Source organism: Pogonomyrmex barbatus, unplaced genomic scaffold (genome assembly GCF_055798465.1).
Source record: "Pogonomyrmex barbatus isolate J1 unplaced genomic scaffold, ASM5579846v1 scaffold3, whole genome shotgun sequence".
NCBI classification, from domain to species: Eukaryota; Metazoa; Arthropoda; class Insecta; order Hymenoptera; family Formicidae; genus Pogonomyrmex; species Pogonomyrmex barbatus.
Window position 1 is genome coordinate 21,024,365 of NW_028297127.1, and position 26,870 is coordinate 21,051,234.

The 26,870-nt window shown below is 43.6% G+C and overlaps 2 protein-coding genes across 5 annotated transcripts in view; one reads left to right on the forward strand and one right to left on the reverse strand.

Moving 5' to 3' along the window:
• Positions 1-26,870, reverse strand: part of Mef2 (myocyte enhancer factor 2) — a 71,983-nt gene that overhangs the window by 37,692 nt on the left and 7,421 nt on the right. Inside the window, exon 1 of one of the 4 annotated variants that reach the window (XM_011642619.3) lies at positions 6,253-6,394. The exons of the other annotated variants lie outside the window; for them this stretch is intronic. The gene's annotated coding sequence lies outside the window, so the exon portion shown is untranslated. Of the gene's footprint in view, positions 1-6,252; positions 6,395-26,870 lie in introns of those variants that run through there. 4 annotated transcript variants of the gene reach the window in all.
• On the forward strand, positions 6,546-14,276 carry LOC112552799 (uncharacterized). The gene is made up of 2 exons (XM_089078988.1): positions 6,546-6,753; positions 11,270-14,276. The coding sequence occupies exons 1-2, from the start codon at positions 6,546-6,548 to the stop codon at positions 11,488-11,490; spliced, it is 429 nt and encodes a 142-aa protein (XP_088935114.1). The 3' UTR covers positions 11,491-14,276.

Here is a 26,870-nt window from a genome sequence, read left to right on the forward strand (position 1 = left end):
TTTCTTTTCGCATACTTTGAGGAACAATATATTTTTTCTCGGCTTTATTTGAGTAATTCAAATGATATCTCGATGTGAAAGGTATGACAGGTATGAAGTCATATCGCGAACCAGCTGGGGAACGGGAAAAATCGCGAGACAGAACGAGGTAACGACTATAAATGATATGACATTATGCATAGAGCATACACGCTGCGTCAACTGTTAACGTTAAACTGAATAGGAATTGATGTAGTTTAGTGACACGAGGATAAAAACGGTTGCGGAATATAGAACTTGGCGTTTATAAATCGGTGAAGAAATGTAATTCGAGGCGCGATTATATATCATTTCGATTTAACGTAAACTTTTGGGGGTTTATTTGGAGTCTTTTCTTCCTCGGAGCGACCTTCGAGCGAGCAATGTTTTAATCCTTCGTGATATTTCTACTTCGCGTTTTTATTGTAATAAAAACGTATCGCGATCGTTTAAATAACCAAAGATGTAAAACGAAAAGAGTAGGAAAAAAAGAAATGTATGCAAATTTGATAGTAGAAATATGAATAATATCATGAATATTAAACAGATAATGCGATTTGATGGACAAGTGCGTTGATCATTTATCCGCCTACCTGCTCATGCTTTGATATTTCAATAAACGGATTATGAAGATTCCAATGCATCGAAGTGATATAAACACTACCTTTATTAGGGTTATTAAAATGTTTCGGACACGCTGCGCACATCCCTATTAATAATTCCCGCTAACGAGGTTATTAAATTAAACGTCCGCGGGATTATTAATCAAACAAAAAAAAATCATCGTTTGGATATATCGCACGGAAAATGACGAAATACGAACGCTCTATATGTGATCCACGTGTGCGAGAAAAATTATATCACGACAAAAAAGTGTTTTTATATAAGTTAATGAGACGTAATTCAAGCTAAGGCAAATTACAATGTTAATTTTTCTACTAGAAAACGAGCTTATTTTCTCGATAATCTAATCGTTTGCTGTTTTCATATTAGTTTTATATATATATGTGTAAAAAGAAAAACTTCAAAGTGAATTTCATTTCAAACGAGATAGGCAAAAATTACGATTAAAGCGCGGAGATTGATCGCGAAATATCGCGAAGCGACGTCGCGCGAGCGGTCGATAAATCTTTCGGAAAGAAAAACGCCGGGTGGCTCTCTCGCGCAACTTTCGGATCCTAATATAGATCAATCTGAGACGTGGGGTTCCATCTCTGCCCCCAATCCTTCAGAGAGCTCTCCGTTTCGCAAGCGGCTTTCGAATCGTGTTTCGGACACCGACCGAAAGCTCTCGTCAGGGTCTCGCGATGCAAAAGCATCTCGCGCCCGTCGGCCATTCGGTCGCGTCGCGACGCGTCGCGACGCGCACTTGGCACGGCGTCAAGAGAAAAGGAGCGAGAGCTCCTCCGGGCGGAGCTTTTCGCGACGAGAACGAGGAGCAACCCCTCCCCTCCCCTCCCATCCCCCCCACCCCACCCCTCCCTCCGTGCGATCACAAAAGCCGAGGATCGCTGAAACATGATTTACGACGATACAGCTATCCGTCACGATAAACGAGAGGCACCGTGGACCGCGAAGAGGAGGAGAGGGGGGGGGGGGGGGAGAAAAGGAAAACGAGAGACACGCGCGCGCGCGAGAACCTCGCGCGGAAATGAAAAGAGGAAAAAAAAAGAAGAACGAAAGGGAATAAAAAAACCCGCAGGCGGGAGATGTTTATTACGAAATTCGAATGCGCTATCGATCGCGCCTCCGCCTATCTCGCGAGTTCGCGCGAGCCGTAAATAGTCGCGCGGATTTTCGAGTCATCACTCTTCATTTTGCGCGACGCTCGAGAGCTCCGCTTCGCGAAACAGCGTGCATTTAAATCGCGCGACGCTGTGCGTCGCCCGCCGCGCGATGTCAATGCGAAACGCGTCAGGTTCAATTAGGCGTGATATCAGTTCGGGACTTTGCTGGCCAGCCAACCAACCGACCGACCGACCGACCGACCGACCGACCGACCGACCGACCGACCGACCGACCGACCGACCGACCGACCGACCGACCGACCGACCGACCGACCGACCGACCGACCGACCGACCGACCGACCGGCCTGACCCGTGGGCTCGTTGTGTTCATTAGCTGTTCGGTCGTCGGGTTATGCTAAAATGCCACGGAAATACCGCTGACGTGTCGCGGATGTACTTCCGCGTTCGCGGATAAAAGTGCGAAAAGCCAGATTGGGAATCGACGCGGAATCATATCATCGCGAAGCGTCACGGGAATTAAAAAAATATACGATTTCAGTTCGCGCGATATCTGCAGTATTAATACGCGTCAAAAAGAGATTAAACGTATCTCGTCCCCCTGCCAGAGGGGGCATTCGTAATTGGGAAAATGGACGTCCCTTTGTGCCTTATGTCTTATTTGAATAAATTCTCGCGGTGGTGGTAGAGTTCGAGGAACGGCGTAACATTATATAAGATATAACGTATAACGATATGTCGCGACGTTATCTGCGCGTTCTATGAAGCCATTTATGGAAACTTGAGCTTCTACGATATAACACCGTAGCGACATCGCGATTCAAAAGCATTACGGCGAATTCTGGTGAAAGCTGTTCTCTGAAAAGCAACTAATTAGCGACGTTTCATCCGCTTGATTTTCCAGCGGCACGTTCTCCGCGTATAAATGTGAAGCTTCGTGCTCCCGTGATGAATTCGATATTACTTGGCAAACTATAAAAATTCATGAGCGAGAAGCTTGGTTATATCAGTACGAGCGGCAAGCTTGCGCAAAGGAGATGAGTTAGATAGCGGTTATTTCGTGTTAGTGTCCTTCGAGAGTCTGATGACGATGAGAGATGAAAATCACATTTTGTGTCCGGGGAGCAGAACTCGCCCTTAGCGCGAACCATCTGGCCGTCGTTATCGTCCAAGTCCAGGGTATACAGAAAAAAAAAAAAAAAAAAAAACTAACTCGGATACCAGCGTGAATCGTTTACGCGTCGCATTGTTGTACAAAGCCGAGCGATGTTAAGCGATAATAAAGAAACGAAAGGAACACCACGAGACTTCGTACGTCGTGTGAAATATTAAGTACCACGACGATATCGATATCCCGTGAAGTTATAGAAACGTAGTCGTATGACGTAGAGACGTAAGAGGTATGACGTAATTCAGATACTACGCTCGTCATATCGCTACGTGAAAAGGATTAATTAAAGCGATCCGGTCGACTTTTGCGGAATTGCAAAAGTCAATAAAACCGTCGCGCGCGTTGCATCGAATGAATTTCTACGTTGCGTTAAAGAGACTCCCGAGATTTTCCGAGAGACTCCGATTTCCGTCGCACGAGGATGATGATAATAATAAACAATGGTAGTTGACGAAACGTGAATCGGCGCTGTGCACGTAATAGACGTGACGGATGGGAGCACCGGGGCGTGCAAAATACGCACGAGGAGTATACACTTCGGTATCGCGCCTATACACGGCGTGTGATGGCAGGGCATAAAATAAAAAGACAGCGAACCAGAAATAAATTGTACGCCCACCAACCGCGTTTTTTTCTGCATTATTAGATCGTAAAAGGAAGGGAGATGAGGAGGGGAGGAAGAGAGCGAAAGAGAGAAAAAGCTGTAGCCGATGTAGAATCCAGTCAAGGTAACGGCGACGAGTATCGTAAGAATTTAACGTCGATGCTATCCACGGCTGATGGACATCCGTGGATGGATACAAAAGCGAGGTCGTCACGAAAACGGCGAGCACGACCCTCGTAAACGGCGACGAGTTGACGATTAATTCGCAAACGCTTGGGCAAAGATACGATCCAATTTGTAAGAGTCGTGAGAGAAAAGAACGAAGGATCAACGAAGAGAACAAAGGGGGGGAAGAAGATCGGGGAATCTTTTATCCTAATGCAATCGTGACCACCATATAAATTATTAGTAATCACGATCACCTCGGAATCACGAGGAATTGTTATCGAGGATAATAATAATCAACGTAAGAAAATTCCTACCGCAGCTTTCCGCAATTAAAAATAAATACGACTGCATCGGGCAAAATAATTTGACACGTGTTATTTTGGATAATTTGTTTTTCTTCCACTTGTACACAGCATCAAATTTTATGCGGTAATGTCACAGTCTATCTGTAATAAATAAAATTTGAAGATGTAATTTAAAATTTTTTTTTTTAATACAGGATTATTAATTGCGAGTATTGAGAAACGGTTGTAAATATCGCCAAATGAAAAATCGTTTATTTCACTTTTGCAGTTTCAGCATAAACAAATAATTCTCTAGTTCCAAGAAATCTAAGAAATTTCTTTTCCGATATCTCCAACTTCAGCCAATATTCATTTTTCTGATTTTTTTCTCCGATTCTTTTTCGATTTGCTTGCCATAATCCTATAAAAAATTATGACCTACAAACGCACTCGCAAAACTGCGCAGGAAATGTTGGATTAAATTCGCATGCTGATTTTCTGCGAAAATTGGAAATTGAATTAAGGACCATATGCCGGTAATATGTGGAATTCCTATTACGAACAGCGCTTTGTTCCGGTTGAAATTACTTGAAAGTAAATTAAATTAAACGATGATAGCTATGCGCATATATTCCCACTGAATATATGTAGACTAGTGAATTCGCGAGTTCGATAAGGTTCGGTAAGCTCGGTGAATTTGCAAGCTTTCTGTAACTTTTAATTTTTTCCGCGATTCCGAATGTCTCGATCAGAGATTGCTTTAAACGATCCTTATTCCGCGCGATTTGTAGAAAATAATCTGAAGGGAATTATCTGAAGAAACTTAAATTTTTACGAGGGTAGGCCGTTAAATTTACAATAATATCACAGTCGCTCGTCAGCAGCACGGGATTTGAAAACGCGTGAAAAGAAATGGAAGAAATGAAAATTCAGATATCGTTAAAAGCGCTTCACACGAAGAAAACTCCGATTCTAAGGGCGAGAGAGAGAGAGAGAGAGAGAGAGAGAGAGAGAGAGACAGGTTCGACCTGTTATCTATCGTACTCGATATCGAGCGCGTTACGGTAAAGAAGATGAGAGATCGCGATTGAATTTGGCAACCGAGACCCACAGACGTCCGTCCAACATGATGGCAAAGCCCTCTACGTGAGACTCCACGTCAGCGAGTAGGCTCCACTTCACGGATTCCACGAACTTCCGTCGAAACTACGATGATGAAGCAACGATTCCATGACATCACGAGCCGAGTAGTCTAGGCGTACGAACAACAACATCCGCTGCTGCGACGGAGGGAAGAAGACGAAGGCGAGGATAAAGATAAAGAGGATAGGGTCGAGCCGAATCGCCGTCGAAAAATCCGCTGAAATTCGACCGGACAGCTACCGGATCTGGAAAATTCTGTCAGCCGGATGAAAGCGTACACAGTGCTCGCGACTAAAGCGACTAAAAGTAGCGAGTAGTCGTGTACCGATTGCGAGATGCGACGTGTCGTTACGGTTTTAGCGGCCGCTACGATGGAAAGAGAATGATCTTCATCGAAGAGTAATAAATGGGTGCGCGAGAAGAAGAAAGAGAGAGATAGAGAACGAGAATGAGAAGTGGATCGAGAAGCGAGCGAACCAACGGATGTATATTAACAAACCGCGGGAAAAGACACCAAAAATAATTTCCGCGCTCCGCGAAGAAATAAATCCGGATGGATACCGGGATGCGCGCAGGGCGAGAAGAGGTGCGCTCGTGCCGCAGGCAGGGTGGTGCCTAAAAGAAGGTTGACCGGGTGGATTCTGGGTAGTAAGCTGAATTAGTAAACCGCCATCAGAAGCGAGAGAGCGGGTGTGTATTATAAGAGGCGCGGCGAAGCGATCGCCGCGGGTAGTCGCAAAAGTGCCGCGGGCTCGGTTTTCGATCGGTGTCGCGGTTTCTTCTCTCAGGACGAAGAGAACGGAGAAAGAAGAAGGAGAAGGACGAAAGAGAGGGAGGCGGCCTTCGGGGCGAAAGTAACAGCGCGAAGATGGCGAATTTGCGCACGCTATCCGAAGTCCCATGGGGACCATCGTTATATCGCCGATGACGAGGTGGATGATGCACGAGGAACGACGACGACGACGACGACGACGAGGATGACAATGGTACCGCGCGACAATGGAGAACGCGAGACCGCGGTGCCGCGACGTGCCCGACGGCTATAATGATGATGGTGATGATGAAGAAGAAGAAGAAGCAAGCGGGCAGCTGCTCAGGCAGCGGCAGGCAAGACTTACCTCTGCTGTTTTTAGAACTCCACTCCCAGAACTGCCGCGGGCCGAGTCGAGCCAAAACCAAAATACCACCGATATAGCGCCCCTTTTCCCCGTGGGATGGAGGGACGCGGCGAGAAGAAGAGATGGAGAGATTGTAGGTGTGTGTGTACGTGCGTGTGCATGAGCGATCGGGTGTGTGCGCGCAAGAACGGCCCACCTCTCTTCCGACGACACCCAACCAACGGCGCGGACCTCGACGAGGGCAACGACGGAGACGATGGCTAACCTAACCGACGAGCAAGACGATCGCGAACATGACGACGAAGACGAAGATCACGACGAAGACGACGACGACGACGACGACGACGACGACGACGACGACGATGATCGCGACGATGGTGGCGACCATGAAGATACTTCGCGCGACAAGGACCACGAAGAAGCGTGACAGCGATCGCGCCATCATGGCGGCTCCTCATCACGGTTCAGAAGAGATCAAGGATCGAAATCAGTATAACCTCGGTGAGTCCTTTCGATGTTACAGATACAGGAAAATTATATTTTACAAAAATGTAAAATGTCGTTGAACAAGAGTGAAATGAATAAGCAAGCACTGACTTGCGAAATCCATCTATGGCGTAAAGCAAATTGAGCGGATTGAATTTACGACAGTGAAAACAAGTTGCGAGGCGCTATAAACGATTGAAAAATTTACAGTAATTTATAAGGCCTACTTTTAGATCTACCGCTACCTAAAGCGGTTCATATGGACTATTTCCGCAGCTTGTTTCTACTGTCGCAAACATGTAAAGTCCTCGTGTATCTATAGCATCGAAATTTCAATACTCATCGACATTGTACCGATTTCTTCATTCTGTAATAGACGTGAAAATTCAATGACACAGTATTATAGCCGCAAGACTGGATAACACGGTTATCAATAATCAAATCGTTTCTTATATCACATGCGAGATCTCGCAGAGAAGATACCGCCGCCCCAACGAGCCGTAATCTTTTAATTAGCCCCACGCGTTTCCGTTCTACCCCCTTTGTATTCAACGTGCTATAATTCCTACTTCAAACTTCAAATTCAATACCTCATAATTCTTTCTCGAGGACAAGGTTTCTTTCGTGACGCGCAACTTTCCCGAAGAGATAACAGCATTTGTGCTATATCTTCGCGAACATACGCAAGTATCCCCGCGAAGTCAGCAGAAGTCAGAAATCCAGAAGCATCGAATCGGCAGGGGGTCTGAATTGTTTGATCAGGTGCCGCGCGGAATTCCGACGTTTCAAAAGAGAAGTTTTCTTCAAGGTGTATCAGCCAGAAGCAGCCTTTCTGCAGCAGTTTTCTGTTCGACATAATTGAAATTGCACGTAGTAAATGCACGAGAGCGAAGCTCTCGAACTGCTTCGCAGTTATCCGCGCGAAAGGTGAAAGCTTCATTTCTTCTTGACGATTAAAATCATAGGAAAGTTGAATCTTAAATGTCCGAGAAAGAATGACGACGAGGCACGCACTTCCGTCGGAAACTGCGAGGAAGTATATAATAGCGCAAGCATTCTGACGGCATGACGCAAAAGTGACGTCATAAAGCGCGTTAACTGAATTGGCTTTGGTCGCTGTGTCGATTAGTGCATTTCTCGAAAGTACTAAATAACACGTTGAAGCAAGCAATGATAGATAAAGAAAGATTCATTAAAATTATATAAATCTAGTTCGTTGCAGTCCGAATATACATATAAATTTTCTATTATACTATAAAGGAATATACTCGATGCTGTTCGATAGAATTTACATTTAATCATCACCGTGAATCATTAACTCCTCGTAAAAAAATCACAGACATATGCATTAACAGAGAGAAGAAAGATCGAGAGACTTCACCTATACGTATAACACAATCATTGTGACGTTTAAATTTCCTAACCATTACTCGACGTCACGTCAACTGGAAATCCTCCGAGAGATCTCGGATCTATTTTTCCTTAAGGCAAATTTATTAGGCGAGATCAACATTTATCATAGCCTTTTAATCCTCAACGTCGAATGTCTTGTCACTTTCGAATTAAGTTCCCGCTAAAAGACCCGTCTATTTTCGCCTACTGACCTGACAATTCGAGAGGATCTTTAAGTTTCGAAATCCTCCCAATTGAATAATAAACTGTCCAATAATAGATAATAACAAATCGGTCGTGCCTCCGAAATTTTAGCGGATGCTATTAATAATATCGTGAAATCGTAACGCATGTTTTTATCGCAATTATGGCTTCGACCATCGACAGCCGAGGATCAACATCCGGTGTGGATGCGAGGCACTTCGTATAAATACGAAATTATGTCGGCCATCGGCGTGGAGGCGAGCACGGACCGCGCTTCGCAAATCCAGTTTCGCCGTATCTTCGAGAGGAATAATTGAGGTAATTACGGCGCAGGAGAGCAGGCGCTTCTCCAGCGGAACGTGGCGTGATGCCTTCGCTCGACAGTGTTGCGAGCCGAAAATGACGGTTATCGCCGTTAAGTGACGGCTAACCAGCGTTAAGCGGCATGCTAAGCTATTTTATTTAGCGGGGCTGCTGTATAAATCAGATCGCACAATATCGGAGAATGAGAGAGAGAGAGAGAGAGAGAGAGAGAGAGAGAGAGTGAGTGAAAGAGAGGATCTGTACCGATTCACGACTGACGTGACATAATGTGATTCGCGATATCTGCCGTCCCTCGCATCCCTTCGTAACGTAAACGCGAGAGAGAGAGAGAGAGAGAGAGAGAGAGAGAGAGAGAGAGACCTGTCCAATTATAAAGCCTGACGTAACGTCGAAGTTTCCATAATTACTGCGCCACTACCATAGCCAACCAGTCACGTCGCGAGATCGGCCGATGAATTACTTATGCCCGTGTTATCTCACTTCGCTCTCTCCGTTACTGCTGCTGCTGCTGCTGCTGCTACTGCATTCGGCTACTAATCGGGTTAGCGGTGCCTGAAAGCGACTCCGAAATAGCGAGCGTTATTAATTTAAGTCACTCTTAATACGCTCCGCGCTCTCCTCCATCGGCAAAAATCTTTCCCTTGTGTCCCTCACCCTCCACCGGCGTTCCTCCGCCGCTCCCCTCGTCCCCGCCCCACCATTGCTCGCGCTCGGCGTCCCCGGCTTGGTTATCACCGACGTCATTGGTCCGTGGAAATATTAATTCGCACGCGAGGACGCGCGACTTCGAAAGTTCATGCCGCCAATTATCAGGAATCGATAATACACTCGTATACCTGGCGTCTGTGTCCCCGGTAAAAAGTTGGTGCGCGGCTAAACTCGGTTAGCCCAGGGCGGTTTTCAGATGAAACCTGTAAATACGTTATAGTCGACACACGTTCCTTCGTTTAGACAGATCGCGAGAGTGTCAGTAGTAACAGATGTCAGGGTATGCCTATACTGAAATTAGATTTTCAACACGGAGCGCGATATCGACAGCGAGCACGACAGCAGTGAGAGAATTTTAGAATTTTCAGAAAAATAGAAACAGTTGGGAATAAAATATCACTCTGGATTTATCATATCGCACGTCTCTCCCTATTGAATTTACTATGAATCAAACGAAAGATCGTCAAAAATCAAAATTATGACAGTTATATCGTAAAATGATAAGCGAACGTTATTATTCTTGCGCTTATAGGTCAACTCGATATGTAATTTACATACGGATCGTCGTTGGATTGTCGTCGTTACCAAGGAGCGTTGGGATTATTTATGCGCGTCAACAATGTTGAAATTCGATCTCGTCGAGATTAAGGCGCGATCGCGCGAGGAACTACGAGATTCATCGGGGGTGAGGGGGGGGAGAGAGAGATGCGCTTCTTCGTAAGCTGTATCAAATCAAATTTAATTCCGAAATCCTTGCTACTTTGACACTTCGATTAGACATTCGCGGCACATTGCCGTAGTCCCTAACGTTAATTAGAACCGTCGGCGAGCGTACGCCGCTACCAAAAATAACCGCACGCACGAATGCGTCACGTCCACCACGTAGCGCTAATGGCAGCAGCTTCATAATTCTCTCTCCGTCTTTCTTTCGCTTCTCCCTCCGAGCTCTAGGAATCCCGCGAGAGAATCACCGAGGAATGTTCAAAGCGGAAGAACACCGGGATAGCGAACACCGACCAACCGACCGACCGGGGCCGAGTTAACCGATCGCGTTTTACGAGCGGGTGGAGGAGGGCGAAGGAGGGCTCGGCCGGCCGGCCGGTCGGCCGACCGACCGATCGACCGGCCGGCCGGCGATCCTGCGGGACTTTTTGCCCTCTCGACGCGGCGCGCTGCTCTCGGCCGAGAGCAGAAAAGTACAAAACGACATTGCTCCGGATCGGCACGTGCCACTCGATAAATCTGTCGGCAGCTGACGGCGCGGCCGGCTGCTGCGAGCCGCCCTCCCCCCCCCCCCCTCCCCCGCCCTCTCTTTCTCTTTTCGTGTCTCGCGCTTTCCCTCGCACTGTTTCTTCCTCTCTTGTCGCGGTACGCACGCTCCTTCTCTTTTCCTCCCTCTCCCTTCCTCCTCCTTCCTTCACCGTACGGTCCAGGAGGGCCAGCATCCCCAACCGAGCGCACGCACACGTGCGGCCCGTGACGCAGCACGGCGGGGAGAGGGTCGCTGTGTGACTTCTACTTCTACTTCTTCTTCTTCTTCTTCTTCTTCTTCTTCTTCTTCTTCTTCTACTTCTTCTTCTTCTTCCTCCGCTAAATTATATACCGCCGCTCCGTTTGTCGCGTCGACTTGTACCCGAAAGCAAAACTCCGTCGCGATATTGCGTGCCGCAAGGTCGCACTATCTCGCAAAGCTGAATATCGCAGAGAGAAAAAATATATATAAGATTTAGAAAATAATTTTGCGAAAACTTTTCCATTCTTTCTCCTCAAGAGAGGCAGATAACATTTTAATTTAAAAGAAATTTATCTTACAGTCTTCCCTAAAATTTTTGACCTTATCACAAAATCACATTGTATCATAAAATATGCATATATCTAAGAAATAATTATTATTGTTTCGTAGAGGAAGACAATACGGATCTCATCTCCGATTCCCGAGCAGCTGGAAGCTCCCTGAAAAGATTCGTTTGTCGTCCACGTTTCACCACCGTACGTACGCGCGACTTGCGCTGTGTCAGATTTCTGATCTTGTTGGCACGCGCGCAATCAAAATACGTCGAAAGCGCTCGAGGGATCTCGAGTGCGCTTCGCGCCGTTATCGGTCGTGCGAGTATGCTCTTTTAATTACGCCAACTTTAATTCAACGCTTTCACAGAGTAGCAACGCGTGGCGAGAGTTTTCCGCTGGAGTTTCCACGTTCAGCCGCGAGCGTTACATCTCGCTTCGCCGAGTACGTACAGCTTTGTATAATCGCGTATACAGTACATCTAGCTAGGCTGCACGTGTGTCTAATCGATGAACGCATTACCTACGTCATCGCCTTTCGCACAGTAAACTCCGATATAGCGTGCCCTCTCTCTCTCTCTCTCTCTCTCTCTCTCTCTCTCTCGTGCGCGCGGGCAAGCTTCCCGATATCGGCTCTGAAAAGGCGCCGCGCCGCGCATTGAAAATCTCATTGGCACCCGCCACGATCTTCCGCGACCATCCGGATCGTCGGATATCACGTGCGCTCTTCCCGGTCTCGTCGCGCGTCACCGGAGAGAGTTCTTTCGACCTCTCCGCGACTTGCATTCCGCGCGTACCGCCGAGCGCCCGAAGTGGTATCGATCGTGAGATTTCTCGCTGGGAAATATGTAGAACGTCTAACAACTTGGTGATTTCACGCCCGGCTGTGAAGCGGAATTACGTGATATTCTCGCACGGTTACTTTTCTCCCGTCGTCGAGAGAGAGAGAGAGAGAGAGAGAGAGAGAGAGAGAGAGAGAGAGAGAGAGACACGGCGCGAAATACTTTCAGAACGCAAGGGAACATGATGATATAAATTAATTGGCCTCGTAAGCGCACAACGATATGCACGCGCGCGCTGAAGCTGGAAAAATCTGCCTTTCGCTGCTCGTGTCGGTTGAACTAACGCTTAACGATACGATTACGTAATTTCCGTTTTCCCGTTAAAAATTACGAAAGTTTTTATCGCGATTGAATTATTATTTTATATACAAGTTCGAGAAATTTTAAAATGTGAAATAATCAGCGAAATTACACGCCGCTCCTCGGTTTTCAGCTAACAAAGCGATCGCGCGCGCGTTGGCAAATAAGAAAACTGATACGCGTATTTCTACGGCAAGCCGCTCGGGAGGCGATAAAATGTCAACGATATCTGCGCGAGGACGCGTCTCTAGGCGAGAGGATAATCGGTGAACCAAATTCGCCGTATCTCACGGAGAAATGCACTCACGAAGTGAGTGCATGCCGACGAGAAGAAGCAAAAGCGCCGCGCCGCGCCGCGACGCGACGCGTCGCGACGCCGTTGCGGCACGGAGAAACGCGGCAAGGGAACCGCCGAAGCGTCGGATAAACGCGCGGTTTACGGGTGAGACGGGCAGAGGTAGGGGAGAGGGGGGGGACGGGACGCGGGAGGGGTGGATATTGGCGCGAGTGCAACGCGCCATATTCTTTGTCCTATGACATGGCGAAGTTAAAGCTTCGCGGCTAAAATTAAACCGCAGGCGGCAGCGGCAGCGAAGCAACCAGGGCCGAGAGTCGCTGAGGCTGAGCAGGAGCAGCCGTCAGAAACCAGAGCACGTGCTTCAAGTAAGTGACGCGCGCTCTCCCCCGGCGTGCCCACCCCTCCTCCCCCGTCCGCCGTACGTGCCCCCCTTCCCCTCCCCCTCCTCCCTCCTTCGGGCTGAAACTCCCGCCTGGCATCTCGCAACGACCGCCAAATCCCCGCGATGGAGCTTACGGAGATGGAGATGCTTACGGTGTGCTTCGAGATATCGAGACACTCGAGCGAAACTTTTGGAAATATATAGAAATTATATATATATATATATATATATATATATCTCTTTCTTTTTTCCGGAATTAAAATTCTCGGACGAGTCAAATGGCGATTTTAACGACGAACGAATTTGATTTTCGAATCGCGTGCCGAGGCACTGATTCAAATTCGGAGATCCGTTACCATTTAATTTCAATGGATTGATTCGTAAGCGAATACGGCGAGTACGGATGGGAGGAACTCTCTACGTAAATTATACGTCGACTCTTAGCTCTCAGCTCTCAGGTTGCAATTTACACCGTTACAATGTAGGCAAATAACGATTATAAAAGAAGCACGAAAGGATGCCGGGCTCGGTTTTGCTTGCTTTCATAGTGAGACCGCGAGTTAAAAGCACATAATGAAGTTTCGCCAAAAAAACACAGTTGTGACATTCGAGATTTCTCGCGTTGCTGCCCCGACGAGGCGCAGAAAATTCTAAAATCTCGCCGTTACTTCCTATTTGCAGCGCGTAACAATATGATCCTAGCGGAGGATCTCAAATTGCATGTCTTTATTCGCGCGTCCTTTCTCTCGCATCGTCAACGCTACCTCCTCATTAGCATCAAATCCACCATCTCGTTTGCCGAGCACGAGAGTTTCTATCACCTCCCCGATGCACTTGTAAACGAACGCAACATTTGCATTTAACTAACGATTATGGAGCTGAATTGGAGAAGGCCACCGAGATTCGCGCCGATTAAATGGATTATCTAAAAGCGGGTCGTATCCTTTGGGGATTATTCTCTTTACCGATGGAACGGCATTGTAATGCACTTCGAATTAACGAGAAGCCGGGTAAACGGGAGCATAGATTCTATCTTTCGCAATTCAAAGTAATTAATTTTGAACAAGTATGATCCCCTAATAACATAATCTTTAGGAACTTTTCCGAAATCTACAACACGGAAATAAAACAAAAAGATATAGCAATGTTCATCGTGTTCATTTATGCATTTCATTCTCAGTTAAAAAAAACTGCTTAATAAAATTATAGCTTTTCGACATAAATAAAAAAAAGTATAGGAAAAATTTAGAAAAAAATAATAATAAATTATGAATAAAGTAATAATTATATTTTTTATCAACGATCAAGTTTGTTATGTTGTTGATGTCTTTGTTATCTCATTCCTAAAATTATTGTTTTTATCTAATATTTTATATTCGGCATGTTACCTTCGAAGCCACAATAAAGACCTGATGATAAATTATTAAAAGCAACAGAAACAACAACATCATGAATCGAAATTCATGCATGTTTGTTTTCTTTTCTTTTTTTTTTTTTTTTTAATAATTTTCTTTCCGTTTAATAAGTTGGAAGAAATGGAACGCATACGATGAAAATTGCGTCTGTCGTATTGCGGGAAGAACGTTTTTTTTTTTTTTTCCCCGATGACGACAAGACCACCTTTTAAGGAAAGGGCTGGCATATCGCACGACCAACCCCAAGCACCCTATCTCAATCCACAGAGAAATCTCTCTGTAGGAGAGCGAGGAACACATGTCCAGCACTCGGATAGCAACGTGGCCACGTGTGGGGTGATACGACGTTTGGTGCCAGATTTTCATGTTGCGCATCGATCGGGCAAAAAGAACTCGTAAGCCGAAGGATTCATCTTGTACGATGGATGAACTTTCGTCACCCTACGACCCTCGTTTCTTCCATTCTACTCGCGTTAATACGCTCACGGTTCCTCTCCGTCCGAATCTACCACGTGACCACGTGAGGAAAGTAACGACCGAGGTGGACAAATATATATATATATATATATATATATAGGTGAAAAAGAAGTTTTTATCTTGGTAACTCCATTCTTGATTTGAAGAAACTTAACGGAATATTTGAATTGTTGAATCGCGATGTGGAACGAGTGGCAACCAGTGAAATTTACGACTAGAGGGAAATAAAGTTCAATTTCCTTGAAAAAGTAGATTCATAAATACATTAAATTTATATGACCATTCGAAATTAGCATATGCATTGCGTAATCTTTCACGCTCTTTTTCCTTCTGATCGAAATTTTCGAATGGTCCTGCCCAGTTAATGAATCATCGCAAGGACGGCGTCCCGTCCGATTGCGCGCGCGCGCGAGCGCATAAAATATTATTCCCTAATTTACACGTAGATTTCGTAAATGATCAGCCGTTACTCGTACGCTCCCCACACATGTTTCACATCCGGAGCACGTGGAAGACATTGCGTCGTTACACGCTTTGACGCTTCGCCTATCGAATACAAAATCGGAAATTCATCTTTCCGTCGGGAGCGAATAATGGATGGAAGAAGCGAAGGGAAAATGCAAGTATCAACCACTTGACGCACGTTGTAATATTCAAGATGAATTGGAATACGTTAAGAGATCGAAATGAGAGACTATGCTTCTTTTATTTAACGTTGAATGAAATAGGAGATTATTATCAGTTCAGTAATGGTAGTAAAAGTAAAGATTTCCTGGAAAGAAAAAAAATGCAATTCTTGAAAGATATAAAAAAAAAAAATAGTTCTAAAAAAAAAAAGAAAGATTAAAATGGTATGACCCTCTTTGCTTTTTATCTTTTAAAAGGAGAAGCAAATTTGGAGCTAAGAGATAAAAAGAATAAGATAACATTTTCTGAACAATGGAGATAAAATAAAGTACTTTTACATATAAATAATTAAGAAATATTTCATATATTCGATCAATTTTCTTTTTGAATCTGAACCTTTTTCGAGTGTATAATATCCTGTAATATCATGTATGCGAATTTTCGCCAAAAGGTTAACGATGCAATTACAATGTAGCTTACTGCAGGATCGCTTCTCGAGCGAGAAATCATCTTGAACGTAAGTGCCAGGGCGCCACGCTGCACCCTTCCGCCAAGTGGCACAAAGCGAGCAAGGGCGAGGTGAGAGAGACGTCCAAAGGGGGGTCTGTCCAAAGGGTTTCAAGGGCTGCATCGGTATTTCGATAACGAAGCGCGCGTGTACGCGTGGATCCCTCCCTCTCCCTCTCTCTCTCTCTCTCTCTCTCTCTCTCTCTCTCTCTCTCTCTCTCTCTCTCTCTCTCTCTCTCTCTCTCTCTCTCTCTCTCCGCGTGTGCACGCGTTCCTCTCCAGTCTGCCTCTTCCGTTGCATATTTGCCTGCTGGAAAGTCGTCGAAAAAAAGATCTTTGTCCTTTGCCTGCCCCTTTGTCTTACTTATGTGATATTAATTTGGAGCTTCATTAGCTCCGTTTTAAAGAACTTTTAAGCTTGAAACTTTCTAAAATGAAGAATTGAAGGTGAGTATCATTTTTAACGTTTTTAGTTTATGTGAAAAAGATTATGTGAAATTATGTGAAAAAGATGTCGCGATGAATAATTAAAAAGTGTCTAAAAATCAGTTTCCTATAATAAAGTATCAATTTCCTGCAATAAAGTCATTTTTCAAAACGACAGAGATATGATCAGTTTTGACAAGCAGGAAATACGAAACCAGATTTAAAACAAATCATATTGAACGTTTTCTATTAACATAAAATATTAATCTTCGAATGCATCAGTTCCTTTTGCCGACCTAAATCCCAAATTTAAAGTAAGCATTGTAAAATGATGAAAATGAAATACAGATCTCTTATTGGCAGTCAAGTAGCGCTTAAATATTGTCGAAAATTAGAAATTAACAAAGTTATGAACAATTCTAATGGCACGCAAACAAAATTTTTAAATGTTCAAAAATGTTGCATTTTACAAACATTAAGACATAATGCTGCAAAAATCACGCTTCTTTATAAATCGACGGCTAGGAAGAGTCTAAATAAGAAGAAAAACAAAGCGAAACCAATACGATCCGATGTTTTGAAATTTTAAAAAGCATCCTGTGTGTGATAAAAGGAAACAGCACCTGGGCCATCATCATCATCATCATCATCTGGAGAGTCAATCTCCAGCATGAATTAACGACATCGTTGCTACTGCCATCGCAGCTAAGTGCAATCGCGGCGTCGCAGACATCGTGCGTGAATCATGCATACGCGCGTTCACCTCCCTCTTCCTTTCGTTTTTCTTTCAAGTTTTCTCTTTCTGTCCTTCGTCTCTCTCTTTCTCTTGCTCGCTCGCTCGCTCGCTCGCTCATTCGCTCATTTCGCTCTTATGGCGCACACCGCCGCGTTAACTTGAAACGCGATACTCGCCGTCGTGGTCCAGAACGCGAGGGCCGACTGTGACGATACGAGGAGGCTGATCGGCAATGACGGAGACGCCACGGAGGAAAGAGGGGGAGACAGAGTGGGAGGGAAGAAGACCGGAAAGGAAGACCGACAAGGAGATTAACCGAGGAAATTGGTGAAAGTCGGGAAAACTCGCGAGGGGGCACGATTTAATTCATCAAGATGTGAGAAAACACACGAGGGGGGGAGGTGGAAGGAAATAAAGGAAGAAGTGACGCGCGGAGAGAGGCGAGGAGAAACTTGAAAGGCGCATTTGCGCCGCCAGCGCAGAAAGGGAGGGAGAGACAAAGAGGAAGAAAGAGAGGAAGAGGAAGAAAGGAGAGGGACGGAGAGGGAGTGAAAAAGAGGGAGTAGAGGAGAGAGGAAGAAGGAGAGCCTGGCAGCTGCTGGGCGCGTGCGGCGTCGGACCTTTTAAGGCGCGATCACCGGACGCCCGGCGTCGCAACTGCCCTCCCCGCGTCGCTCCCGCCCTCCCCCCCGCCCTCGCGTGTTCCCCCGGCCCCTCCAACCAGCTGCTCGCGCCGCTACTCACGTCCTCCGCGTGTTTCCTTTCCGTGCCACCTTCTTAAGAAGAGCCACGAACCGAACGAGGCGTCGCGACGGCCCTCTATGAAATCTCATCCACCTCTCTTTTTCTTCCGCCTAATCTCTTTTTCTCCCTCTCGCACTCTCCTCTTTACTACTTCTCCTCTTTCTCTTCGAGGATACGGAGAACTGCCGCTCGCTCAACCAAATGGATTAAACGACGATAGTATGTATTTGATAGAATATATCTATGTTCTTACGCATCTATATATTTTTGTAAAGGAATTCAACATAATGTACGTAAATTTTTTTCTTGGTAATCATATTTTTACGTAAGACGTGCGACAATCAGTCGTATTCCCTGAAGGCTTCTTTTGAGAAAAAAAATAAAATCAATCCTATACAGCTTCCAAGTTCCAGAAAACGAAACGGATTTTCTCCTTCAAAGGTCATGTGTAGGCGTCATGTTTATTACGTCCATAGAAAAAAATATTTGTTCTCTCTAAAAATGATGTTATTAAAAAGATCTCGCTTGAATAGATAATTATTATTAAATTGTTTTATATTTCCAACATTTTACTTCCAAGAAACATTATAGCAAAAATAAAGACGCTTCTCCGCTCCAAAATTCATTTATGGAGTTTCAGCATATTCGGGATATTTGTATCTTTCATGATTATTTATCTCTGTAATTCGTTTGAATTTTTAATTTAAAAAATTAATAAAAAATTAAGGACGCGTCGATAAAACTCTGATGGAAACCGTATAAATAAATAAAAGCCAACTAATAGAGGTGCTGAAGCACATGCTACCGGTCGACAACACAGTAATAGTAGATTTCTCCATTTCCCATACTATCCCTTCTTTACAACCCCTCTCATCCTCTCCGCAGGTCCCACGCTCCTTTTATTCCTCACTCACTGCAGGATATCGCCCGGCGCCTTGTCAGCTGACCGACACGGCTCTTCTCACGTATCGATTCGTGAGAGGTCGAGTCACGTGTTCCACGTCATTTTCTCCGTCGTTTTCGCATCTCGCGTTTCTTCGTTTTCGCATAGATCACTACGATCGCGCGTCTGGCTCGCGAATTTCGCGACGACGTAACAACGAGAAAAAGAAAATAAAGAATCCAATCTCAAAACTTATAATTGGACAATTTTCTTACGATAATATTACGATAAAATATATATTTATTACTTTATATCGCACAGTTTTTTCCATTTCTTTCAATCCTTTTGATAATATTTATCAAGCGATTTATAGCAACATCGATTGTAAGTACGGTGAAATATTATAAAAAAATAAAATTCGAGTAAAACAAGAATAACTCATTTAAAATCAATAGACATGTCTTGGAAGATAATTTATGAATTTTAATATCTGGACAAAAGAGCTTAGGGATTATTCCTTGAATTCTAGATAATACGGAAGTCACTGATACAATAAAAAGTTATTTCTTGCAGAAACACAAAAATTCCATCTGACGAAAAAAAATCATGAGATAAAAATCTGAAGAGTGTCGGAAAGAGCGCAATATGATTGTAATATAATTTCAAAACATTTTTTTTCTTAAAAACACGATTGCATTTGCTAAATATTTGGGGTACTGACATGATAAATAATGTTTAGCGAGAGCTCCTCTTTACATCGACGAGAACGAAACAGAGATACGCAGGGCGGATAAAGATAACCCAATATTCGGATAATACTCGGATTATCGTCGATTTACAGAAAAATTGTCGCAACAAAAACTATTCCGCTCGAGACGTGTTTTTCGATCACTAGTACTCTCCATCTGTGATTGCGTCCATAAATTTCATGTGCAAAATTGCATGCAAAATTATCTAATTATGCTCGTGCGAGACATTATTTTGCGCGACCCAACAACAGTCTTGTCGTTATTGCCTTATCATTTTTGATTACTGCGCTCTTACATTTCAGACAATTATTCGCGATTGCGACCTTTATTCGCAGATTATAATAACATTATATATACGTACGAATCTAAATATACAACAGATCAAGTGTACTTGAAAAACAGCAGAGACAATATTACGTACGAAACAGCGAAAATATTCCGTGTACACGGATGCGCGCGCGCGCGCACGCGCGCATTATAAACAAAATAAATATTCTAAAAAATCAATGCTTCCAAAAATTGCGAATACGAATTAAGACGTCTGACTGCATTTCGCGCGCCGGATAGAGTTATAGCTAATTGGAAGTCAATTTAAAAACAATGAATAATCAATGACGATAATCCGAGTCTTCAAAAGCTTGAGAAAATCAGCTATGAATTGAGAAAATCAGATCTAGAATCAGCGTTAAAAAAGTGGATTCGATTACTAATAATAATTCGCAATATTGTTTTCGCTACTTACGATACGTGCCTGTCATTACTCCACCACTCGCGATGGAAAATTAAGAGCAATTCTATTTTGGTAAATTGTATTTCTCTTTACGTGCTCTCTGTGTAAATGTGTACATGTGTGTACTTGATGTTCCAGCAAAAGCGAAGTTTTGAAAACGATATAAAGTGACATCTTTTGCCACTTGTCACATAAACATTGTAAAAAAAAAAAAAAAAGAAAAAGAATTTATTATTCAACAACGAGAAAAGTCGAAATCGTTACGCCCCCCCCCTCGCGCGCACGTGTGTGTGTGTGTGTGTGTGTGTGTGTGTGTGTGTGTGCGCGTGTCGCGTGTCTGTACACACGAGGATTCGTATCTCGATATCGAGCGCGTTCCGTTTTCTCTATCATGTGTAATCCGCGCGGAGAAAGACAAGGAGGAGAAGGGGTCGAGGGTCAGGTCAAAGAGGGAGAGGAGAGGATACCGCTCCCCCCCCCCCATCCTTCTGCCGCAGGTACACCTCGCGCACCTACGCGGCAGCGGCGCGGCGGCATTATACGGCCGGAAAGGTGTATCATGCATGCGCGCGGCACACGGCGCGCAGCATACAGGTAAAAGAAACGTCGCCATGGAAACGACCATGGCCACCCTCAATCAATACACGCGACGGGGTGTCGGTCCGTTCGTTCGTTCGTTCGTTCGTTCGTTCGTTCGTTCGTTCGTTCGTTCGTTCGTTCGTTCGTTCGTTCGTTCGTTCGTTCGTTCGTTCGTTCGTTCGTTCGTTCGTTCGTTCGTTCGTTCGTTCGTTCGTTCGTTCGTTCGTTCGTTCGTTCGTTCGTTCGTTCGTTCGTTCGTTCGTTCGTTCGTTCGTTCGTTCGTTCGTTCGTTCGTTCGTTCGTTCGTTCGTTCGTTCGTTCGTTCGTTCGTTCGTTCGTTCGTTCGTTCGTTCGTTCGTTCGTTCGTTCGTTCGTTCGTTCGTTCGTTCGTTCGTTCGTTCGTTCGTTCGTTCGTTCGTTCGTTCGTTCGTTCGTTCGTTCGTTCGTTCGTTCGTTCGTTCGTTCGTTCGTTCCGTTCGTTTGTTCGGTCGGCCGGTAGGTCGGTGACGCAGGCGAAAAGCCCACGTGGTCCTATCGGCCACGTGCGAGAGCGCACTTTGCTTTTCCCACTTCCAGGTATCTCTCCTGCCTCTGCCTCCTCCGCTCCCCTCCTGTCCCGCTGCTTCCACCACCTCCTCCCCCTCTTGCTTTTCTTTCTTCTTCTCCTCCTCCTCCTCCTTCTCCTCCTCCTTTAACCCAGATCCCGCTGTCCCTTCCCCTCCTGCCCCTCGGCTGTTTTCATTCGGCGCGTTTCCTTCCGCCGACATGCTCGCGTACGGAATGACCGACGCGCGAACCGTAATAGGAAGGATGTTCTGTGCCGGCACAGAGAAGATGTGCCGGTACGCGAATCGCACGTGAGGAAAGGAAATTCATTTGCCGGAATTACCTCGGGGATCTTCGTCGGGGATCAAATACGCATTAAAGGCATATATCCATAAGCACACTCTCGAAAATGTACAGCGTCCGAAAATTTGTGAATAAAGGAAACTTGCGTTCACAAAGTGAAATAAAGTTCAAGATATTATTTTCATTAAAAAAATACACACTTAAAAAAAATATGTATTTGCTCTATGCGACATGCCCTATCCCACAGTCACTGCCAATTATCGGAAATCACAAACCCTGTAAGTCAGATCAGCAAGAATGTCGTTCGCTCGAACAAGCATTAATGGTAACCGAGTTACAAGCAATTAAACTTTAAAGGTCTCCGTAAATTAAACTTAGGGGGAAGGCATAAATAGATAGCGAGAGCATCCTTTATTCGATTTTAAATGAGCTGCGGTTTAATAGTTCATTAATATGATTCGTTTCGGAGAGATATTTGTTAAATAATTTCAAAATGTACTGCTGCGGACGGTTTAATAAAATGAGAATCAAAATGTGAGCTGGCCAGAATTGGTTTTTTCATCTCCTCGCGAACGCTGACATCGATTAGCTCCCTTTACCGTCGTACCATTTCTGCTGAATGTGTCGCGATTGGACCATCGTTCCTTTTTTCCCCCGACTTCTCGTGGTGGCACGACCGTTCGTGTAAATGGACAGTTCTTCATTTGGATGCAGACAGCTCGCATGTTCGTAATGCGAATATTGTGTTAACATGTATATATCGATCGTTTGAATTTTACGATCCATACAGACTAAGCGATCTCAATCTCTATCTCTCTCTTTTTCGTAACATGAAAATATGTCAAGGTAAAATTTCATGCTTAAATAACAATTAGTAATAAAATTTGTGTACAGGCATATTTTAAAAGGACATTTAAAACTTTTTTCCAAACTAAACGATTCAGTAATGTTAATATAATTGTACGAATATTATTTCCATCCACAATGTATTTGAAAAAAAAAAAAATAAATTTAAATAAGGTTTTAATAACGGAAAGGTATAATAGTTAATCCATTTTAGAGTAAATAAATATTTTCTAATTTATAATTTCGAATTTATACTATTTTTAATAACATTTTTAAATACAAAAAGATATTTTGTTTTACAACTGTTCCAATTATTCCAGGTTTTCATCTGTACATTGTCATTATTAATTTTAATATCAACCGTATAATATTAGATAAAAGTAGATTTAAAGATGCAGAGAAAGAAATATCCGGAACATTTCTATTCTCATTTTATCGAGATCAACTAAATTATCTTCCTCATATGTTATAATTTAAGCTTTTCTTGATGACACACACGATTTTTCATAGCATATCCTGCAAAATCAAAGCCCTCATATATTCGACTTCGAATCTGTCGCTAAAATTAGATTATCGAATTGTGAGACTCATCTCATTATGTATTTATATAACGTAACCATAATTATAATCAATTGCAATATTCGCAATAAAATTTTATATTTCTTTCATCCCTTCTTCGACCTCCCTTGAAAAAAAGTGTACGTAACGTCGCGAAACGGAGGGGCGCGCGCGTGCGCGCGCGCGCGCGAGATTTGATCCCGATTTCGCGGCGATTTTCACGCGGTCCGCGTCGCGCAACCGTCGTCGGGGCCGCGATGCGCGTATATTTGAAAGTCGCAGTATCGTCCGGGAAGCGACGGGGCAGGGCGCCCGCGCCCGGTGGAGGTGCGCAGGGATCGCCGTACACGTGCGGCTCGCACGTGACAAAGGATAAAGCCGGCAAAGGGAGAGAGAGAGAGAGGGACACGATGAGAAAGAGAGAGGCGGGAGAGAGGCGGATGCATCTTCCTCTTGCTCGAGCGCACCGTATCGACTTACGTCATTCGATAATGTTCCCTTTGCATCGGTGACCGATGCAAGCACGGCGATGAACATCGGCAAGGTGCAACGGTGGTAACTCCTGCCGGGTGAGCGGCGCCCTTATAGCGTCGCTCGCTCTGCACGTTTCACACGCGTGAAGGAGCGAAAAAAGGGGGCCGGTCGGTCGGTCGGTCGATCGGTCGGTCGGTCGGTCGATTGGTTGGTCGGTCGGTTGGCTGGCCAGACGGATGGATGGATGGATGGACAAACGGACGGATGGATGGATGGATGGATAGACAGACGAACGAACGAACGAACGAACGAATGGCATCTTGCCCGCAATTGCGCACGAGAGCCGATGGACTTGCGTCATTTGACGCTCTGTCTCGCTCTCTGCCTCCTTCTCTCTCTCTCTCTCTCTCTCTCTCTCTCTCTCTCTCTCTCTCGCCTTCTCTCTTCCCCCTTCATGACGAGCGATACGCGCGGACATCGCAATTTACTCCTCTTGCGACGCGATGACACGTGCACACCGTTCACGGGGGTGGGCGGAAGAATGCATCCAGGGGTTTGCGCCAGCACACGCCGAAGATTTACGTCAGTCCTGACCCGACGCGCACTCTCAAGGTCGCCGAAGGCGCGCGCGGCAATCATCGCCGAAGGGCGCCCGCCAAAAGAGAGTATAATAGATAATATAATAGTTATAAGTATAATAGAAGTTGTAACGAGAGAATCAGTTACGTTATGTTAAACAACTATCAATACTTCTTACTGACAATTCTTCTTGACGAATCTTGACGACATGAAACGCTAGCTTACGCAAGAATCCGCATTTCCTGATTCCGCGATTCCTTCTTATAATTAGTCTTTAGAAATGAAATTTTATTTAATATGTTTGATATAACGAGAAAAGTAAGTTTTTACTTGGTATAGATCATTGATTAAGCATATGATTATTTCTTTCTGAAGAATAAATAATTTTAATATATGTATATGTAATAATTTTATATATAAATAAAAAATTAAAGAGAATTTTTAATTTTTTGTTCATTACGATAAATTTTATTATCATTGAATAAAAGTGTTTAAATTTAATTAAATTAATAGAATTTCCGTAATGCATTAACACGTTCTATCAAATAAATTTTAATGATTTCAACAAAATAATTAATATAGAAATTTTCCGAATTTAATGTTAAATTCTAAAATCAATATGAAGTCTGAAAATGGTTTCTCTCGAAAAGTAAATAAACTGGACAATATATACCGTCACAATAATTATATATGTTTAATGGACATTTTCATAATTGACGTTACAAAACAACAATAACGTAATATTATATTATTAATAATATTGACAGTAGATTTTTCGATTCGTAAAAGATAATTCTAAATTATTTTCTTTCAAAATTGATGAACAACTATATCGACTGCTGAAATATTAAACTGCTGAAAAATTAGAAAATAATATTCAAGCAAATACTATGGATGTTAGACCTATTTTCAATTACATAAGTTTTAATAATAATAAAGTTAAAGGTCAGAAAAATTACAAAATGGAGGTAATAGTTTTTAAAATTTCCAAGAATTTTTAAGAAAATTTCAAAGAAATCTTGGGTATATTTGTATATATGACTGTTTAAAATAAGATCTTTTTATTGTACAGACTTTAACAGGTAGTTTATTCGTATCAAAATCTTTTAGTCAGAGCTAAATTAAAATAAAATGAAAAGTATGTCTCGCGGTTTTATTTCCATAAAATATATTGCGAGTAGCCAAAATTAGTGTATAATTTCTATCAAATTTTCCACTAATATACTTATCTCATATATTCCATCGCGGACTTCTATCTCGCTTCTAAAAATACGAACAAACTGAATTATTGAGGTGCGCGTCAGAATTCTAGAGTACCTGGATCAAATAAGTCAACGCTTCGTCTTGTCTAAATCACATCCACTGTGTTTTAATTATTCATTATTATTATAATAGTCGGGCCACTTTACCGGTCGAAAAATAATAATTGCTATTACAAATGACATTTATTGAAATTCTTATAATAGCGTCGTTCCTTATGAAAAATCTACGGAACCATCTTTGTTTTATACGATATTGTGAAGAAGAGCCGAGTCTGTAACGAAATAATCCAGACTTGCGACACACGTATTAATCATTAATTATTACGCAATATTTAATCTATACAATCAACGCGTATAGTGACACAATCTTTTTTGCATTAACAATGCAGCATGTAGTTTCGGTACAATTTCCATCATTAATTTACCGCTTGATTCACGCGAACATAATTTCGTGATAAGGTAATATATATAGAGCTTACAAAATTTAAGCGCCATCTAGAAACACGTAATATAATAATAAAATATATAATTTAAAAAATCTTTTTTTATTTTACATTTAATACGGATAGTATTAATTTCATATATACGATATATATATATATATATATATATATATATATACGAGTTATCTTTATCACATTTAATAAAAAAGAAACAACTCTCTTACATCTATACAGTTTGTAATTGTTGGAAATTCTTATTTTTGAAAATCAATCGTCGAAGAAATGAAATATACTCTCGGACTACGAATATCGATCTCGGACGGACGCGTATTTCTGAAATTCGGGCAAACGACGATATTTCCGATAGTTCGCTCTTGGCTACCTTGGATCTTAACGCAAAAGATTCGTTCGGTCAAAACAACGCGCAAGCTTTACACACAAATCGACGCAGTTTATTATCGGTACGATAAAAATTATTTTCCTTTAGATCATTCATTTATGACATACGTTTGTACGACATGCTCACGTAATAACGTTCCCAAAACACCTGACGTCAGCAAAATTGGATCCAATACTCACGGGAAAATGATCGATGGAATCATTCTTTGTCGTCGTCGTCGTCGTCGTCGTCGTCGTCGTTGTCGTCGTCGTCGTCGTCGTCGTCGATGGCGGCGCAGATCGATCGGCGACCGCGCGACGTGCACAGCAGAGTTTCTTCCTTCGTGGAATTTTTATGAACCCGTGAGCTTTTTCGGGCGCGGCGAGAGAGATATCCGCGCGTCTAGAAATCAGGTCCCCGTGAAATATACATACGTGCGGTGCGATTTCCAAAAATGTCCGCAGATAATTCCGTCGTGAGTTTTGCCCGCGCGCGCGGCGTCTTTACCGCACACTTTAACGGCCACGCTAAAGAATTAAAGCATGAATGATACAGATCGCGTTACGCTAATCGGAGTCGTTTTATTAATATAGCGTGCGCGCAGAATGGGAATATTAGGGAACGAGCTTCGTTT

Bases quoted from the DNA above. Each gene is read 5' to 3' on its own strand.
- LOC112552799 (XM_089078988.1), top strand. From the start codon at position 6,546: ATGACGACGAAGACGAAGATCACGACGAAGACGACGACGACGACGACG. The intron at 6,754-11,269 runs GTGAGTCCTTTC...ATTGTTTCGTAG, and splicing joins TCGAAATCAGTATAACCTCG to AGGAAGACAATACGGATCTC.